This window comes from Triturus cristatus, chromosome 12 (genome assembly GCF_964204655.1).
Source record: "Triturus cristatus chromosome 12, aTriCri1.1, whole genome shotgun sequence".
NCBI lineage: Eukaryota > Metazoa > Chordata > Amphibia > Caudata > Salamandridae > Triturus > Triturus cristatus.
The window spans coordinates 584,715,647-584,735,460 of NC_140595.1; the positions used below are offsets into that span (position 1 = coordinate 584,715,647).

Genomic DNA, 19,814 nt, shown 5'->3' on the forward strand with positions numbered 1-19,814 from the left:
TCTGAGGAGGAACAGTTGTCCGGATCAGGCTCCTGTATAGGAGGGCGTGGTGCTGTTGGTGTCACTGGTAAAGCCGATGTTCCCAAGGGACTGCGGCTGAAGTGGTGGTGGCTCTATTTGGACATTTTGGGATGGAAACCTCTGTCTATAGTCAGCCACCATAGCCTGAAGATCTTGAATTAGAGATGGTTATAGATGTACCATCTCTCTAGGGCGAGATTCGGGAGGATAACCACTATTTTTGCAATGGCGCGGCGGCGCCAGATATGGCTAATAGTATTGCTGCTCATCCTCAGAATCCTCTTCCTCCTCTTGGCACTTTACATGCAATTTGGATGGGCTATGAGCAACTCCATATAATTCATCCTCATCCTCTTCTTCCGATTCCTGTAGGTCAAAAAGGTGCGAAGGAGGCAAAGGGGAAATCTTGCTAAACGCTGGCAGCTCCGGATGGAAAAATGTATTCCACATCTTTATTATCATTGACGGTGGCGCCAACCGTATCATAACCACTGATGACGAAATGCCAGTCATGGACGGTGCTGTTGCAGCCAGCGCTGCCGTCAACGTTGTCATCGTTGGTACGGTCGTCAATGCTGCCTTCATCACCTTCACAGACTTCGTCGCTGGTATAGACGTCGATGGGATAGATGTTGACGATGATGGTGTCAGTGAGAGCCTTGTCGACAGTATGGGGCCGGAGATGGCCACTGTTGTTGTCGTTCCTGCTGTCAATGGAGCAGACGATGTCACAGAAGTACTTGTAGTCGTCAACGATCTAGGGGTTGTTGTCGACGGTGACGTTGTCAATGAGGATTTTTTGTCTCTGTACCTCACAGAATCTGAGGAAGAGGCTTTATGATGCTTCTTTTCCTACCTCACAGGAGTAGAGGAAACTGAAGATGTACGCTCTTTAAGATGTTTCTCCTTTTTGGAGCTCTAGCTTTCTTGGGAGGGTTTGAGGTGTTTCCTGCCTTCTCCAGAGGCTTCCTCATGAGATATAGTTTTCTTGTGAGGTCTGGATGATCCATCACTGTCCTCTTCAGATGATTTTTGTTGCTTAGTGGACTGGAGCCACAAAAGCAGCTTCCCCTCTCTATCTCTCAGACTCTTAGAAGAGAACGTGCGACAGATCTTGCACTGTCTTACCTCATGGGCTGGGTGGAGGCAATAAATGCAGTCCTTGTGACGATCGTCCACATTACCCTTTTCTTGCTACAGGTCTTGTAGGGGCAGAAAAGGCCTTTTTTTTATCAGATATAATGAAGTAAATATCTCAGGAATAAATTCCATAAGTTAGTAGAATAAAACTGAGTACAACTCTGGGAGACTCCCTTCACACACGATATGCAGTGAAAATCTGAGGGAAACTGCCTCTGCTAGGAGAGTTTTAGAGGGTGCTAGCAGCTGATTGGCTGCATACATTCAACATTTGGTCCCTTTTTAAAAAGGACATAGATAGGCTATTTAAAACATGGCTCATGGCCACTATAGCCTACGGCATTATTTACATACTGCTTGATTATGTTACTGTGGGATTCCCATCTCAACGACGGGGAATGATTCAGGCATGTGAATCTATGAATGATACCCCAATACTGGAAAACTCGTCAGGGGACGAAGGCAAGGGACCGGTGATGGTGCTCTATGGAGAAGACTGGAGCCTGCTGATGAGGAACGAGGAACCTAAACATGCCCTCCACATAATCCTCAAAACCAAAAGTTTTCTTGCCCTCTCTTTGGTAATCAGATTAAATTGACCCTACAGAACAATTAAATACACAAGCCTATTAGTTCTTCAAGCCTTTCCTTAATGTTGTGAGTGTAAAGACCTGAACAGTAGGGTTGACTGCTAGGCTGGAGTGGATCAGCAGAAGTTCGATTGGCCTTAATGCAATCAAGGAAAATGGACCGCACATCCTTAGACTGGCGAGTGAAAGACTACCATAATTGGAGTAGAATGAGTTTCTCACACCCCTGGGACCTAGTGCCACTGTGCCAGCTGCAGTAATGATGCCAACAATCCCGCAAGGCTGGAGGAAATAACTGTTCCAAGTAAGTCTGGCAGATACTATAACCAAAAGCAGGATCAGAATAGCTTCTTTTTGTTACTTTCAGTTACACTACTGTAGTGCAACGCATGTCCTCATATCGCTTTGCTGCAAGCTTGTTGCTTGCTGTGGGTGTGCCTTTCTTCCTGAGGGGATATCCATGGACATGTCTTGACCTAATCACTATGTGTGCTGTGGAATGAGCGTAGGGTGGGAGGGGAGTCTTGTGACTCCCATCAGTACCCATGTAAGTTATGACTGCACAGTGCATCACATGTAAAGTACGTGTCTTCTAAACCTCCCCCTACCTGACTCAGCTGTGCACTGTAGCCCATCTTGTGAGGTCTCGGTGGGCCCTATACCTCACAAGACGTTTACTCCCTTTCCATTGCACTGGTGGGTGAGTGTGTTGCTGGCGGGGGCGATCTGTGTTGATATTATCCCTTGTCTAGCTGCTCTTTAAAGAGCCTTTAGCTTGTATTTTAGTATTGTGCATTTCTCTTTTCCTTACACAGTGTACTGACTGTGTTATCTAGCTGGGTTACTAGACTCTAATCCATCTTGGGGTTCTTAGCAGTGTTCTAAATGATCAATGTCACCATTTTCGGTACTTCTCTGTATCCTTGTTCCTGGAGGTCTGATTCTCTTTTTTCCACGCCTAAAGTGTGATTGGCTTGATTTGGTTAATTGGTTCAACGGTTCTCCCTTTCATATCTTCCATTATTCTCCTTTTTCCAGGTTCCCCTGGCCCCACTCTCTTACCACTGTAGCAGTCAGTGATATTGTTGTATGTAGTGGTACTGGCATGCACACAGAGCTCACCCTCATTGTACAGGCATGCTAGTACCCAGATGTCAGCATGCTGAGCCAAAACCTACCTTTCGACTGCAGGGGTTCTGTCTGCAGCTGTTCCCCAGATTTACCATGGTTAGTGACATGACAATGGATTAGGGAGGACAATGTCTTCATGAGCTCAGGTATACTGCCGGAGCTTTCCACGCCTTCCGGGGTCACACCCAGTACTTGAATCACATACAAATAGAGGAACTGCACCATCTTCTGCAGATCCTGGGGGCAGGCAGAGGGAAGAAAGGATACACTATTGGGAAAATGCCTTATATTGCAGAGCAAAACTATTAATTTCTGGACACATGCAATACAGCTGAGGAGCATGCACATTTAATTTTTCCACTCGCTTTTCTTTGCTTTAAACGTTAGCACATGTCCCTTGTGGACATGATGTCATAGCCCCACCTGAAACTCATCAGAGCAACCCCTTAAAAAACACTGTCTTACTTAATTCTGTATTTTTTCAGAATGCTTGGTGACAGGTTTAGCCAAAAGTCATATTTCCCACCAGCCTCTCGTTAGTCTGACAATCTATGTTGCTTGTTGGAATTTGTCCTAGAGATCTCATTTCAGAGCTGCTGGTTAACATGATCTGTAAAATGTCAAGAGTACAACAGAAGGTGTAGCTTTTGTTCTTCTGCATGCTAAGAATGAGCTAGTTGTTGAGAGATTTACTAATGCCAATGTATCCACCAACTTTGTTTACACACAGTAGTACTAACTAACCTTACCCACCGGGAGTGTGATCATTTTATGAGCCTTGCCAATATATTAAAGAAAGTATTTACCTTCAGAAAATCTTTAAACACATTTGTTACTTCTCAGTAATATATCCTAGGTTAAGGGTACATAGTTATCACCATGTGTTTGGTGCTAGCTCTGAATGTTTTAGTAACACTTTTGTTACCAGTGATACAGCTATGTGTCATCCCCTTACAAAGCGTGATGTTTTTAGGATCTAGGCCAAATGTCAAAATCAACCCACCGATCTCAACTGTGGTTGAGTAATAACCCCACAGTGGAGGAAAATCACAACTGCAAACCGAAGTCTTTAAAGAGTGCCACGAGACCAAGCTATTGGAAAGTGTTAGGCAAGAGAAATAATCAGTAACTTAACATAACAGAGTCTGATTTATAATTTGGTGGACAAGTTACTCTGCAGCAAACGTGACGAAGTACCTTGTCTGACAAACCTTAGGTCTGCCAGCTTCATCTAGAGAAGGACCTTAAGTTTTCTGTAGGTGGAGCCCCGTTGGCTCAGTTGACAGAAAAATTCCTTCAAAACCTCAACGGAGTGGGTGCCTTCGGAGGAAGGACATTACATAGTTCACCCTATTTAGGGAAGAAAGTGTGTAAAGGAATGCTTCTTTTTGCATTTTCACCTCCAAAGTTGTGGACTGATGCTGCTGGATGTTTGACTCTGAGAATGCATTAACGAGGCCTCAGTGCCAGTGCTCTGACCCATAAAAGATATATGCCTGATTCGGTCATCCATGACTGACGTAAGGTAACTTACTTAAAAGTCCTTAATATATATCACTAGTGGTACTCAGAGCCTGTAAGTTAAAGTGTCCCTCATGGACTGCTGCATTTGCTGTGCCAACAAGGATGACAAAGCAAATAATTACTTCTAGCCTGTCATTGCTGGCAAAGCAGTTTTGGAACTGCTAATTCGGCTTAGCCATTTAAAATAATGACAAAGTCCAGTCCTTCCTTTTTAATATATAGAAGTCGCCCCTAAGGCAGACTTATCGAGCCCTAAAGCAGAGTTCTGCATATTGAAAAGTTGAACATGTGTTTTTACTGCAGAACGGCTGGTAGACCTATTGGGGAGTACAAGGTTAAACGCTGACCATGCAGTTGTGCTAACTTCTGCATGGAACTACTGAAGTTGATACGTCAAGGTATCAAAAGAATTGTTGCATTAAACCCAACTTGATGCCCAAGTAGAACTTAATGTAACGTTTGAGTACATGGCAACTTTAGAAAGTTGCCAGTCTGTTGTCAAAAGCTTTCTAGTGACTTTTTATGGTTGCTGGCAATTGCCAATGCTTAATAATTTATAACCCCACAGCCCTCCTGTGGATTTTGTTTGTTTTGGTGCCTAAGAATTCATAAAAATAAGATCTATTTTTATAAATTGGTGTCGGATTTCCTTTCTGTCGAGTTTCTTTTTTATTCCTCTGTCTTGGTAATTCTAAATGCTTTGCACTTGTTCCTTTGTTAAAGCCTGACTGGTCAAAGCTACAGCTACCCAGCGTTGAGCTATGGTCTTACAAACAAAAAAGAGCCTGACTTGACCCAAGACTGAGATGGATTTGTGAGTTTATTACACAATGGAGTGGCACAACCACACCATGTAATCAACTGCTTTCTTCACAAGACATAATGGCTTTTTTTCCTTGCCATCACCACCAGAAAAAAAAATGGTGGTGAGGGACATGAAAAAAAACCCCATAATTACCCCTACCTCCTGGGAAAAAGCTCTCAGGGTGTTTGAGGGGGGAGAGATAGAGGGCAATTCATTTTTTGTTTTTCTGAAACAAGCTCCCCCTTTGCAAGTTTGTTTCTGAAAAACAAAATCTTTCTAAATGTTTGATGAATGCCCATCAAAACAGACAACAGCCGTCCGCATCTTTTGTACACTGAAATGAAGCACCATGATGGCAGTTCCTTTCAATATACAGCGATACTCACTGGACTGACGGTCATCTCTATTCCTACGCCACCTTGACTTACTGTACTCCGAATACCAAACCTGAAATCGGGCCTTAAATCAGTCCCTTAATGTTCCAAGTTCTAAATGTTTACTCTTTACGATTATATATCTTGAACTTTCTATTGGGGGGGGGTGGGGGGGGTTAATCCCCCTTCACAATTCTTAATCTTTACAGGGAGTCTCTCGTCCTCCTCGTGGTCTCGCAGCCTTTGTGGGTGGGTACCACCAGGCAGTTGTAGACTCACCTGTTGAAGTCGTTCTATTGCAGGCATTTCAGGCATGGGCTCTGGCCGTATGGAGACACTAATCTTGGTGGGAAGGTGCTTGAAGTCCTTCAGATGTACTTGGATGAGGTGGAACATGTACACAATTATGAGGTTTGCCGGGAGAAGAATGAAGGACGTTTGTATACTGATGACGAGCTGGTTCAAAGTCACTTTAACTTCACCTAGAGCCATAGGAAGACAATTTAACAGCTGATTATGGGCAGACAGTTTGAATAGTACAGACATACCCAAATGCTTTCAGTTTTGAACAGGGGGTTCCAATCACAGCTCCAAAAGCGAAACAGACCAAAATGTCTCTGCCATTAGCCCACCACTGGCAAACCTGTTACTGTTTTGGAAACAAGTTTTCATCCAAACTGAGAGCAGAGACAAGAAGTCTGGGAAAGATACCAGCTTCAAGTCCTCTCTCACATTAGGCACCATTTTTAATATAATCATGTCACAGGTCAGCCTCAGATTAGCCAATTGTGATACCACCTGTTTCTTTCCACTCCTAAATGGGCCATCCCAAGATACGTGGTCAATGACTGCTCCTCTCCTATACTGTTCTACAAATGGAAGACCTTTTCATGTACCTCATTATGGTGCCACTTACTGTCACTGGAGAGATGAAAAACAAAGGAACTGCCTTAATACTGCCAGACTTCCAGGCAGACATGTTTACAAAGAAACCTTTACACTATTTTTAGCAAAACAACTACTGCATCATTGAAATAGATTGAATTTTGACCCAAGTTTTAGAAAGCTCATTTTCATCACAATTAGATCTCACCAAAGATGCAAAAGTAGCCTATAGAGTTAAAATAGTGCCTTGAAGCTAATAACTGCAGAAGCATACTATTTTCCTTTTAATATTTAGAATATCCCCCTTCTGGGTGACAGTGCACACTAAGGGGTGACTAACATAATGTATAAAACTAGGTTCCTCCATATGCTAAAACAAATTTTCAAAGCTGTAGCCTTCAAGGCCACAGCGTACCCCCCGAAGTCTATCTTTCACAGTGACGCAGATGGATGTTGTAAATATGCACTCCAGTCCATATGTGACATTTTACTTATATGCCACAGATGTATGCCCTGCACCATTAATGGTGCAGGTCCCTACTTAAAAGTTAAATAATAAATAGAGGAGGTCAGCCGATTACCCTTAGGTCATTGTTTTATTTTTCATGTAAGGAGAACAGGCTGCTAGTATTGGTGCCATTCAGAAATGTGTATGCTTTAGAGGCTGGGAGCCAGCGCTGTGCAGTTTATCTAGTACATTTAGAAAATCTGAGGGGTGCAGCTGGCCAAGTTTGGTGGTGGTCCTTTTAAGTTTTAAGAATCTGTAGAAGTCAATGTCAGAGAGCATGCAAAGTGTCTGTAATTCATGAAGCCAATGGTAGATTTTTTAGATTCTAGTTGTTATTTTGGATGTGACGTTTAAGGCATAGTCATTCCAGAAAAGGGGCTTCATCTCTACTTTGAGCCTGTTTCACAAACTGCCTTTTGTAATATGTAAAGTTGCACTACAAATTGATATTCTCAAGCCTACGCCTGGAGACCACCTCAGCTTCTGCCTCTCCCACTGTTTCTGTGTGGAGATCTCTGACAAAGTGGCAGAGATCTCCACACACATAGGTATACATTTTTGTAGCAAATGTGGGAGTGGTTGGAAAATGGGGAACACTGCTACTAAATGTGAGGGAGTTAGGGAAATTTGAAGAAGGGTTATGGAGGAACATGCCACTAGAAACACACCCATAAAAGAGAGCAAGACGAGCGCTATTCAAAAACGACACCTTTAAAGTTACTACAGCCCTAAATGTGTGAAAACATGTGTAAACGTACTCCAGCCCAGCCTTGGAGTAAGTCAGACACCAACCTAGGCCACCCATAGGTCCTGCAACACATTCCCATATAAAACAACCGAGGCAGGGAAGATAAAATAAAACCAATAAAGACGAGAGGTAGTAGTGGTTTAGCAATCACATCTGGCTAGAACATATCATTTCTGTGGGTACAGTACAATGATGTCAAAAACATTTGGGACGGTGCTTTTTGGCTAGGCCCACACACTACTACCAGAGGTGTGTGCTCACATTGGACCAATAGATTCAATGTGTGCAAACTTCAAAGAAGGAAACCATAGGACTCAGTCATTAGTCAGGTGATGTCATACGGCCCAAACAGTAAGGACTTGTGTTAAACAAAACTTTTACTACAGATATCGAGGATTTTGTGATCTTCGGTGCATTCACATATTTATCCTTCGGAACTGAATAACAGCCAACCCGTGTTTCATCATGCCGTGACTTTTTGAAGGCTGTGAATTTACTGCAAACATAGTTCAGATTAAAACAAGTCTAGAAAACTGAGACAAATGTATTGAGTGAGTATCAGATCCGAAAGTAAAGAACCCAATTTTGATACAAGACCCTAGGTGGGAAAGTAAGAGACAAAAGTAGTTGAAAAAAGTAAAGTAAAGTGGAAAAATTCTCCACCTAGAGTGACCCCTTCTACCTGTAGGTCTAGATAGTGGAGGAACAGACTTGCCACCAATGCTGAGATACAAAGTGCTGAAAAGTATGTGATTGAAGAAGCTATAGGGTGAAATCAAGCCCACTCAGTGACTAGAGTATGAAGAAACATCCACACCAAGAACAAGCGCCCAGAGTGGATGCGTAAACTATATAACTTGACCAACCTTTGGTTAAGATATGGATGTTGACATAGATTCCATGTACGAAGACCCATAAGGGCTGATGGGAATATACTGTGATTCTCTCAGGTGCGGCACCTCTGCGAGATGTGACCTAATGGACACAGCTAGTGAAGAAAAACAGAGAGTGGGCAAACAAAAACAAAACACAATTGAAGATGTTTCCATCTAACCAGTAATCACTGTGTATTTTGTAATTGATAACTCACATTCAAACTGTGGAGGTAGGTTAATGTCCACACAGAAGACCGTTTTCTGTAGTGAGAACTGCAAACTCTTGCTCAAGTAGAGGTCAGGTCACTGAATAAAAACAATTAATGTTGCTATCAGGGGAGGGGGAGGAATGGAAAAGATCAATTAGGTTTATCTAAAACCTATTATTATGGGTGTATTATGAGTGTCTAATGGTTGTCTTATAGAATGACATCTCGGTAAGCTCAAGGAAACTTAAATGATAGGAACACACATGTAGATAATAGTTGTGGCTGGTAGATATAAATGCGCCTTCTAGTGTTCGTCTTTAGAGTTGGAGCACAAACCTGTGCAAGTGATACATAAGAACTAGTAGGAAAGGAGCAAAGCCGGTGAGGCCTGAAAAGGAAAAGAAGTAAAGGTATTCCAAAATAGAGTCGCCAATAGCACCCCAGTAATGGAAACAACAAGATACCTCTGAAAATGTATAATCTTTGGAAAGTGTCCCAGATCCTGGCGTAGGGCCATGATGGACTAGGTGTTGTAAAAAATAGTGTAAAGAAGACGGACAAGCAAAACAGCAACCAACTTAGACAAGATAAAAAATCTCAGAAATAGGATCACAACCTGTGGTGATAGTCTTATATCTGAAGGGAGCACCATCAGCATAGCTGATAAGATTACAACGGGAAACAATGCTTTAGAAAAATCTGCCTCGTGAACAGAGGCAGAGATCAACAACAAATCAACAGAGACTGTCTAACAGGAAGAGGTGGTTCCAAGTAAGAAGAGAAGGCAAGACCAAATTGAGGCAGCAAACCCCCATGGGCTTAGAAACAAAGAGTCAAAGACAAGGAAGATGAATGATGGGCTGAAACAAACTGTGATAAACGTATCTCAAAAATAATTGAGTGATGATGAACAGGATTAATTGTTGTATGATCTAATTTTCTGCCCCAAAGCTAAATTTGGCTATTCTCAAAGTTGCAGTGAACTGTTCAGTGTTATATGGGAACTGAAGTTGAAAAAATTGGATAGCTGTAAGGTGAACTATAGAGGCAGTGTTGATTAGCAAACAAATGAAGTGTGCAACTTGAATATTGGTGACATTGACATGTTGTTTACTTTAGCTGAACTTGACAGTGTTTCAAACCCAAATTCATTTTTTTACCTTCCTTGCCCTATGATGCTATAGACTCTTTTAGGGTTGTATCAATTTTTTATTGTTTTTAACGGGAAGTGTAAAAAATCATTTGCCTGCATCCAATGGTTGGCGAAGAAAAAGGGGGGAAAAGCGGAGGGGAAGGAAGGGAGGAGTAGGGGGAAGAAAGGTAATAGTTGTGTATTATTAACAAAAGATTATCAAAGAAACTCAATAAACAAAACATGCCATGCCCATGTGTAGTAATGCAGTGTCAGTTTCTGTCCCAGCCCCCACCATACAACAGTTTGGTCAGACTGCGTACCAGCCGTAAGGCGCCGGACCTGTAGGTATATTGGACAAGAGAGTTCCTTAAAGGTGTTGGATAAGTATTTTAATATACTACTGCTTATACTTAACAAGTGCCAGAGTTTGTGTATCCATTCTATGTGTGTGGGTGTGGTGTCAGTTCCCCTTCTAGATAGCAGGCCTTGCTTCGCTGGATGACGGCCCTCCTGCCAGGGGAACGTAGTGGGTATGTTAATGCATTAAGTAGCCCCAATAAAATATAGCTGGCGAAACGAGGTGACTTGGTGTCGAACATTCGGTCAATGTCTGTGAGCACTTCTGACTAGTAGCGGTGCAGTTTGGGGCAATGCCACTGCAAATGGGAGAGTGTACCAGTGACTGCATTGACGTCAGCACCTATCATCGCTTCCCTTCTTGCACCTAGCCAGATGGGCGGGTGTGTAGTACCAATAATGCACTAGTTTAAGGAGTGTCTCCCTCCCAGAGGTGCTACAGGCTGACGTGCGAGCCCGATGCAGAATGTCCGTCCATTCCTTATCTGTGAATCTGCATTCACACTCCGTCTCCCACTGTGTCCTGACTGGTGAGAGCAGGGGATTAGCAGAGGTATTAAAAAGGTGTAAATATCTGACAGTAGGCATCGGTCATCCCTCCTTGACAAGAGCCAGCTTTCAAATGGGGTAAGTACTTGCGTGAGGTCGCATCAATGGCTGGGTCACCCAGTGGCAAACTGCTGCGTCCTGCCATTGCTCAGAGTCTGGGAGCCCAAAGTCCTGCTGGATCCTGGGAAAGTCCAACAGGCCCCATTCGTCAAAGAGATCTCCAATGCGTTTGGAATTAGCCTCTTGCCACCGGGAATATCTCAGTCCCTGCATTGCTGGCGGGAAGTCTGCATTTCCCATAATTGGGGTAAGAGGGTAGACTGGAGTGGAGAGGTGCTTAGAAATGCACAGTCTGTACCAGACCCCGATCGTGGCCCTGACCTCCGGGAAAATGTACACTACCGGGGGCGATCCTTATGCTGGAGCACAGTATCTTTTATATATGGATTCAGGCTACTGCCTGATCCAGGAAGCAACAGTGCTTCTCCGTGAGTGGGCGTTGCCGCTCCACTAGGATTCGCAGCTGACCCGCCTAGTGATAGCGCACCAGGTGGGGTATACCCGAACCACACTTAATCACTGGGAGATATGTATGCTCCCTAGCCATCCTGGCTTTCCTGCCACTCCAGATAAAGGACACCAACGAGGATTGTAGTTTCTTCACCATGGATGGGGCTGGTTGTAGCGGCATCGCCTGTATGAGGTATAGAATCTTGGGCAGGGGGGACATTTTTAAGGCTGCTATTCGTCCCAACCAGGAGATGGGAACCCCATGCTAGGACTGGATAAGAAAGTGCACTGTGGTCAGCAGTGTGCTATAGTTATGTGACAGGGATTGTCAATAGTGGAGAATATTTCAAAGCCCAAGTAATAGATTCAATGTGGCCCATGTGAAGAGGAATATCTTAGCTAGGTGTACTTGCTGGTCTCGTGGGATATTGAGATTAAGGGTTTGGGATTTGGCGGCATTCATCTTGAACTCTGATGCCTCCCCGAATGCTGCGAGTTCCTTCAGCAAAGGGGGGCCGCGACTGGAGTGGTTTGATGATAGCTAGCAGCACATTGTCCGCGTATAATGCAATCTTATGTGCTTGACCACCCATCCAAATCCCTTTAATAGGCAGCTGTCTCTGGATGGTTTTCCCTAGCGTCTCCATTTATATAGTTCAAACAGGAGTGTAGAAAGAGGGCACCCCTGTTGCATACCCCTTCAAATTGGAAATACGGGAGATAGTGAGTTATTAAAACATACTAGGGCCATCGGTTCTGCATAGCTGGCCCAGATCCATTGGCAAAAGCGGGGGCCTAGGCCAATAGCCTCCAGCACCATCCGCAGGAAGGGCCAATGCCCCAGGTCGGTGCTTTTTCAGCATCTATTGATTGGAACTGTGTGGGTGTCTGTAAGCAGTTAGTTTTGTCTATTAGGTGAGGGAGGCGCTTTGTGTTATCCCCGCATGTGCATCCAGGGATGGGATCTACTAGTCCGGGCATGTACCGTCCCAGTCTGCGGGCGAGAATTCCCGTAAATATCTTTGCATCCACATTGAGCAATGATATGGGGGCAATAAGAGGCGCATTGCAAAGGGTCCCTTCCCGATTCTGGTAGGACCGTTATAATGGTTGTTTTCATGGTCTATGTGAGAGCGCCTGTGGAACTAAAGGAGTTGTATATTCGGGCCAGCCTGGAGGACAGTTGCTCTGCAAATATTTCATAAAAGGCGGCTACGGACCTGCCCTGCCCAGGAGCCTTATTCACCTGGAGTCTTCCTATTGCTTCAAAGATTTCCTGAGTGGTTATGTCTGTCTCTAGGGGCGCTGCTATAGGTTCCGATTTTTTTAGGGGGATCTGTTCCATATAAGTGGTGCAGCACCATAGACAGCCGGGGTTCCGCACTATAGAAGTGAGCATAGAACCGAGCGAATTCCGTTGCAGTCTCCCTGTCTGGTGTTAAGGGATGTTGGTGTTGATCTGCTAAAGCATGTATGCGTTGCACTTGCTTCTGAGTGCTTAGCCTGTGGGAAAGAAGCCTACCAGTTTTGTTGCCCCCGGCGTAGTATTTCTGCTTTGTGCGGAGTACAGCGTATTCTACTGTGTCCATGTCCAGGGCCCTGAGCTGTGTTCGGGCAATGGTTAGTTGTCATCGTGCCTTGTGGGAGCCTGTCCGTCTATGTGACTCCTCCATGTCCCTCATTTGCTCCTCTAGCTCTGCGCGTTTAACCCTGCGCTCCCTGTTGAGCTGCGCCACTATAGCTATGTAGGTTCCCCTAACTACTACTTTAAGGGCCTCCCATAGTGTTGATGTTGATATGTGTGGTGTATCGTTGGTGGCGAGGTAGTCCATGATTACTCCCTTAACTTCTTTAATGGCGGGATTATAAGAAAGTTGCTTAGGGTTAAGGCGCCACATCCTGGAACCCTGACTATTATTGGGAATGCGCAGTGTAAGTAGGATGGGGGAGTGGTTTGAGATGAAAGCAACCTCAATGTCTGCCTGCGTCACCGCCGAGCGTAGGGAGGCAGATATTAAGTAGTAGTTGACTCTGGCGTAGGCCTTGTGTGCAGCTGAGAAAAAGGAGTATGACTTTGTGGAAGAGTGTAGCATCCTCCAGGCGTCGACCAAGCCCACGTCCTTGAGCCACCGGAGTCCCTGTGGTGTTGGCCCGGCCCTCTGCGGGGTCTGATCTAAGGAAGCGTCTGGTACCAGGTTGAAATTGCCCCTACCATCAGGACCTTAATATCTGGTGTGGTGAGAAGCGTCCCAATCACCTGACAGATAAAGGGTTCCTGATGGTCATTGGCTGCATAGAGACATGCAACTGTAAAACTGTATTGGTGTAGGGAGATCTGCACTGATAGCATGCGGCCCACGACTTCTGAATGTATTTGACGGACCTGACCTTGGAAGTGTGTGGATACTAGGATGTCTACCCAGCTCTCTTGCCGGGCCCAGCTGACCAGAACTGACAGTCAAACCACTGCGACCGCATGCAGTTCCAGTCCTTTTTCAATAGGTGGATCACCTGTAGGAGGCATATGTCCCACTGTGTTGCCTTCAACTGGGACAGCAGCCCTATTCTCTTTGCTGGTGAGTTTAGGCCTCTCACATTGAGACTAACTATCCGCACCATAGAGTGGTAAATGCGCCAGTGGCTGTGGTGAGACCAAGCTGGACCGGGAGGTGCCCTCCCACCCCGTGAATATGGTCGGGTGTGACAGTATTACACGTGGGTGGTGCATGGAGCATGTGTTAAAAGAACAAAACAGTGAAACATATATAACAAATTCACCAATTGGTGAGTAACCATTAATTACGTGGTAGGGATCCATGTCGTCGGCTATCTGTACAGATCGTCTGGTAGAATGAAGATTAGTTGAGTACTTCGCCTCTACCTTCGACTGTTCCACCAAAAGGCGATGCAGCGTGTCCGGAGCAGCCGATGGCCCGGCACCACCCCATCGGGGATGGTCGATGTCATGGAGTGAAGGGCCCCACGTTCAAGTGCCCATCACCAGGGCGGTAATTCAGCCTCTCGTTCAGGCGAATGGTCCCGTCCAGTGAGGTGTTGCAGTAAAGCCGATCTCTCTCTCCGGCGATCAGGTTCCCGAGAGGATGTCGAGGGGCCCGAGGCCCTGCCTGGTCCCATTGATCCAGGTCAAATCCCAAGATCGCCGCTGCCTCTGGGGTTGTGCGAATCGAGCATGTTTCTCCATTCCAGGCAAAGATGAGGCAGAAGGGGTGTCCCCACTTGTATCGCACCCCTTCAGCCCTCAAAAAGTCTGCTATTAGCTTCATGTTTTGGCGGCGTTGCAGGGTTATGAGGTAAAGGTCCTGGGACAGGCTCACCTTAATCCCTTCAAAGTAGACATGGGATTGGTTGCGCACCGCGTTCATGATGAGCTCATCTGGTGGTAATTGTGGAGGCATGTGAGAATGTCTTGTGGAGTGCCAGGCATCTGGGATGGGCGTCCCGGTCTGTGCTAGCGGTCCCCTCCAGCTCTGGGGAAATCTGGTGGAAGAGTCGTAGAAAAAAATCCTCCAAGTGGCCTGCATCTTCCTGTAGTGGAACACCCTTGATTCTTATATTGAATCTCCAGGGCTATAGACTCTTTTCATGAACTTAGAAGGTTCAGAATGCCAACTAAAGATAATTTATCTTTAATACAACGCAGGGCACCTAGAACGTTACAGAATAAGGAGGATACAGTTATCAGGCCCTTGGAGAAGAGAGGGAACACAGTGATTCTTATAAAGGTGATGCATCTAGAAGAATGTCTCAGAAACTTGGAGAATGTGAACTGCTATATGTATATCAGTCAAACTGAAGTCTGTTATACTACGATACAGTGAATTACTGGTGGAATGGAGAGACAGAGGGTTGACAGACTCAGCGGCAGCTCCTCTGCTATGGCGGAGGAGCATCGCTGCCCCCTCAAAAATGACAGAAAAGGAAAAATAAAATGATAATAAACACTTGTTTTATTTTTCCTTTCCTGCTAAGTCTTGGGGCGGGGCCAGGAGGATGACAGGAGGAGCGGTGGGCACTGCTTGCAGTGCGCATGAAGGTGTTGGCTGGTCAAACCTTTAAGCGCAGAGAGCAGGCACAGACTCCCAGTTTGTCTGTGAGTGCAAATCTAGGGCACTCACGCCAATACTGAAGATGCTCTCATTTATGAGAGCAGCTTCAGGATTGGCCGCAGTGCAGTCGGGGAGCCTGTGCCTAAAGAAGAGGAGCAGAAAAGCGAGACGTGTCCGGCCGCAGGTACTTTTTCAACAATATTTGGGGTTTTTTCCCCACGTCAATGACACCCAGCTCATCCTCTTGCTTTTAGCAAAACCCACTACAATAAAGACCAACTTCCACAACTGCTTGAAGAACGTTGCAGCCTGGATGAAGGACAACTGCCCGAAGTTCAACATGGACAAGACCCAAGTGCTGATCTTTGGCAACCATACCTCCCTCTGGAACTACACCTAGTGGCCCGCCGAACTCGGATCTACCCCCACACCAAATGACCACGCCTGTAACCTCGGCATCATCCTGGACAGCAATCTCAGCATGAAACGACAGATCAACACAGTTTCTGCGGCCTGCTTCCACACTCTCCGCATGCTCTGAAGAATCTTCAAATGGTCCCACAAGAACCAGCAAAACAGTCACACAAGCATTAATCACCAGCCGTCGGGACTACTGCAATGCATTGTACGCAGGAACAACCATCAAACTCATGAGAAGGCTCCAGATGATACAGAATGCAATGTCCAGGCTGATCCTCAACCTGCCCAAACGGGCCCACATGACCCAGCACCTGAGGAACATTTAATGGCTCCCCATCCAGGAAAGATACCAATACAAACTACTGACACACGCCTACAAAGCCCTCCATGACCAAGGGCTAACATACATGAACCACTGCCTGAACTTCCACCAAGCATCCTGAAACCTTTGCTCCGCCTCCGTCACCCTAGCACAGACATCACGCATCTGCTGTAGCCATAGATGAGGACGCTCCTTTTCCCACCTTTGCGCCAAGTAGTGGCACGCCCTCCACCTCTGAACATCAACCTCGTTGACGGACTTCAGGAAGAAACTCAAGACCTGGCACTTTAACTACACCCAGAAACCCGGCTCCTGGATACCCTCACAGGTGATAAGCCATGGTCTACAAATAACAATTAAGTGATTGATTGATTGTTTTCCCAAGGGGAAGTGTTCTGGAGAATACCTAATTGTATAGACATTTTTAGCTGGCCCTTTGTATCAGCACTTCCATCTTATATAAAGGGCAACAGCGACTTTCTGTCCCATATTGAGAGTTTCATCTGGAAGGAGGACATTATACTCATGGCATTAGATGCGAATTGCCTGCACATGAGTATCAACCATCACCCAGGTATTCCGGCATCCGCACACTGTTTGAGAGTGAGGCCTTTATCCTTATAATTGCCCAATGAGATGTGGACTGACATGATATATTTTTGTTTAGATAACACCATTTTTCCATTTTAACAGCAACATATATCAACAGATCCAGGATACTGTCATAGAGACCTGCTCCGCCCCCAACTATGCAAAGTTAATCATGGACTTTCGGGAGAAGCAGGTTCCAGGTAAATCTGAGGTGTATAATGGCAAGTTGTAATGTTGGCCTTGTATATTGATTACCTTTTGTCACTTGGAGATGATCACAACACCAGACAAAGAACTTTCGTAATTTACTCAATAGGAACGAATTGAATTTGTTGATCACAATCACATTCAACAGAGAATATGTTGATTTCATTAATCTAAAAGCAAGTAGGACCAAAGACAGATTGGTGATCTGCCTGTCCAGAAAGCCGACTGTAGGTAATTGCATATAGCAACAGGGGAAATCAGTAGGATCTTACAAAAGCACTGATGTTGGAAATATACCCTTTCTCCAGGGTCACCCGGTATTTTTTTGCTAACACAGTTTTTGCTAGCTAGCTAGGAACTCTGTGCAAGTGACCCCTGCTAATACGTACGAAAATGCTTGTGCTCCTCCTTTCAACATGAAGACATTGGTATGCATATGATTGGTTTATTTAATTTGCCTATAATTCCCTAGTAAATGGTACCAAACGAACCCAGGGCAAGTAAAGTAAATGCTACCAGTGGACTGCAGCACTCATTGTGCCACCCACTGCATTTGCACTGTAAAGCATTTCTCCAGATCTAACATTTTGCCTTGGCTGTACAGTTTTAAACCCCAAATTCGACCTGTCAAAATAACCCCTTTTTCACAGGCCTAAACCTTCCTTTTAAATATTTATAAGTCACTCCTATGTAGGCCTTATTAAACATAGGCTGGGTGCATGGTTTTTAAAAGTACGACATTTAAAAGTTTACTGTAAACATGCCCTTACAATGAAAATGCCCTCAAATCTATTTTAACCCTAGCAGGGTTGCCTGTTCCAAAGGAAAGAATTGGGATACAATATCAAGTTTAATGAATGTTATCAATTGTCAACAAAATTTACTTATAGCCCTTTTGAAATTTTTATTACAAGCCCAACTCACTGGTGAAGTAGTATTTGTAATAAATATTTTGGAAAAATGACTTTTAAAAACTGGCCTTTGCCCTGCCGGAAGTTCCAGGAAGCTAAATCTGCATTTTGCTCTCTCCCTTCTGCCAGCCAGTAATTAGCAATTCAATGGGTGGGAATGAAGAGTGAACTTACTCCCAGGACAGGGACAAAACTCCTTGAAGATGGGAAGGTGTTGTTGGGTCCTTGACATGATGGCTTGTGGGCTGGGCCCAAGGACTTGTTTAACTTCAATGACCTGTCACAAGAAATTGTAGCTGCACCCTTTTTTTGTCCCTCCAGCCAGATCGGTTTCCATAACAGGAGGTCTCTTGTTGACATCAGTGTCAGATCCTGATGGAGTGTCAAGACCTGCTTGACAGGTCTCCTGGAGATTTTTGTATGACAGTGGTGTACTTTTCAATGGAGGGAAAGAAAATGCCAAAACAAAGTATGTCCACTCTCTGCTTACTTTAAGCTCAGCTCTGCCCTACCAGATGTGTGTCTATGAGTTTGTTGGTGGTGCAGGGACTGCCTAAAACTGGACTTTATTGTTAGATGTGGGATGACCCTGGGATTACTAAAGTACACCCCCCACACACACCCACAGCCCTAGGGGACCAAGCTTAGTGGGACCGAAGACTTCTGCCATCTTGAAAATACCCAAAGTGGGTAGGAAAAGCCAGTGAATCTATACCTCATTGATTACGGCATCCCCAGAGGTCCTTTCCACCCACTATCTCGTACCAGGCATATACGTGGTATCATCAGGCATCCACTTTTGAACACTCCTGGACCTGTGGAAGCTACTGTCTGAGATCCGAGACGAGCCTAGAAGTCTGCAATGTCTCTCCTTCTTGTCCCCAAGACTAAAAAGTGGACTCCAAGGGTCATAAGACTGACCTCCTGTTAAAGCTACAGGGACACAACAAACTGCAAGAGGATTTTTCCTGCAAGTGCCCAACTGACCACTGGCAACTGGACCTTCCTGTTGGACGGTGCCTGCCAAACTGTGAGCATCTAAGTGCCTCCCTTGAGATCCTGGGGGTCCTGAGAAGTGTAATCCTGTTGCGGATTGGTACTTAAAAGACTTAAGTCCTTTGATCAGGAGAAATCTAATTAGTGCAACCTGTGACCACTGACCTGATTTACTGTGACCATTGACTATGTTTGGCATTTTATGCTTCATGGTGCTATTTAAACTTAAAATGTAAACAATTCATATCTCCAATTCACCTTACTGTATTTTTGTAATTTTGTTAATTACATTTTACTCTAGTTTTCTAATTCATTTTGGGATCTTTACTACTGGTTTAGTGCTGCATAAATACTTTACGCATGGCCTCTAAGTTAAGCCTGTCTGCTCGGTACCATAGCTACCAGAGGGCTGAGCTCAGGTTAATTTTGTGATTTTAAGGCGTTCACCCTGACAAGAATTGGCATTTTTACTTGATGTGAGTATTCACGTGTCCCCCCCCCCCCTTTTAATGCCCCAATTTCTTACGACTGGCAAATTTTAAAATCAGATAATCAACTGACTAGGAGCATTGCAGTTGGTCACAGTTTTATTTTAAGAAGAAGTAGCTCTCTCAGAGTGGAACTGAGCAAAAATAGGATTACCGATGTGCAACTGGCATCTACAACTAAGAAAACTGGTTTTTACAAGTATAATAAACATGAAGCGCACAAAAACAATGCAAACGTGATAATTACAGTACGCCAATGACTGGTAAACCGAAAGCCTTCATGAAATTTATAACCTGTAATTCAGATTTTGTCATTTATGTGCTAGTTTGCAGTTGCGATTAACAGTATATTGATAGCACCATATGCACAGTAAAAAAAAGCCTTTTGAACATTTGCGTGCTCTTAACCATTATGACAGTCACTATCCAGTTGACAGGAATTTCAATGAAA

General features: G+C 44.7%; 1 protein-coding gene across 1 annotated transcript in view; it reads right to left on the reverse strand.

Moving 5' to 3' along the window:
* LOC146776319 (polycystin-1-like protein 3) overlaps positions 1-19,814 on the reverse strand; it is a 729,731-nt gene that overhangs the window by 515,843 nt on the left and 194,074 nt on the right. Inside the window, exons 14-15 of the mRNA XM_085639623.1 lie at positions 5,865-6,067; positions 2,930-3,119 (exon numbers count right to left, since the gene is read on the reverse strand). Coding sequence (XP_085495749.1) covers positions 2,930-3,119; positions 5,865-6,067 — 393 coding nt within the window. The remainder of the gene's footprint in view (positions 1-2,929; positions 3,120-5,864; positions 6,068-19,814) is intronic.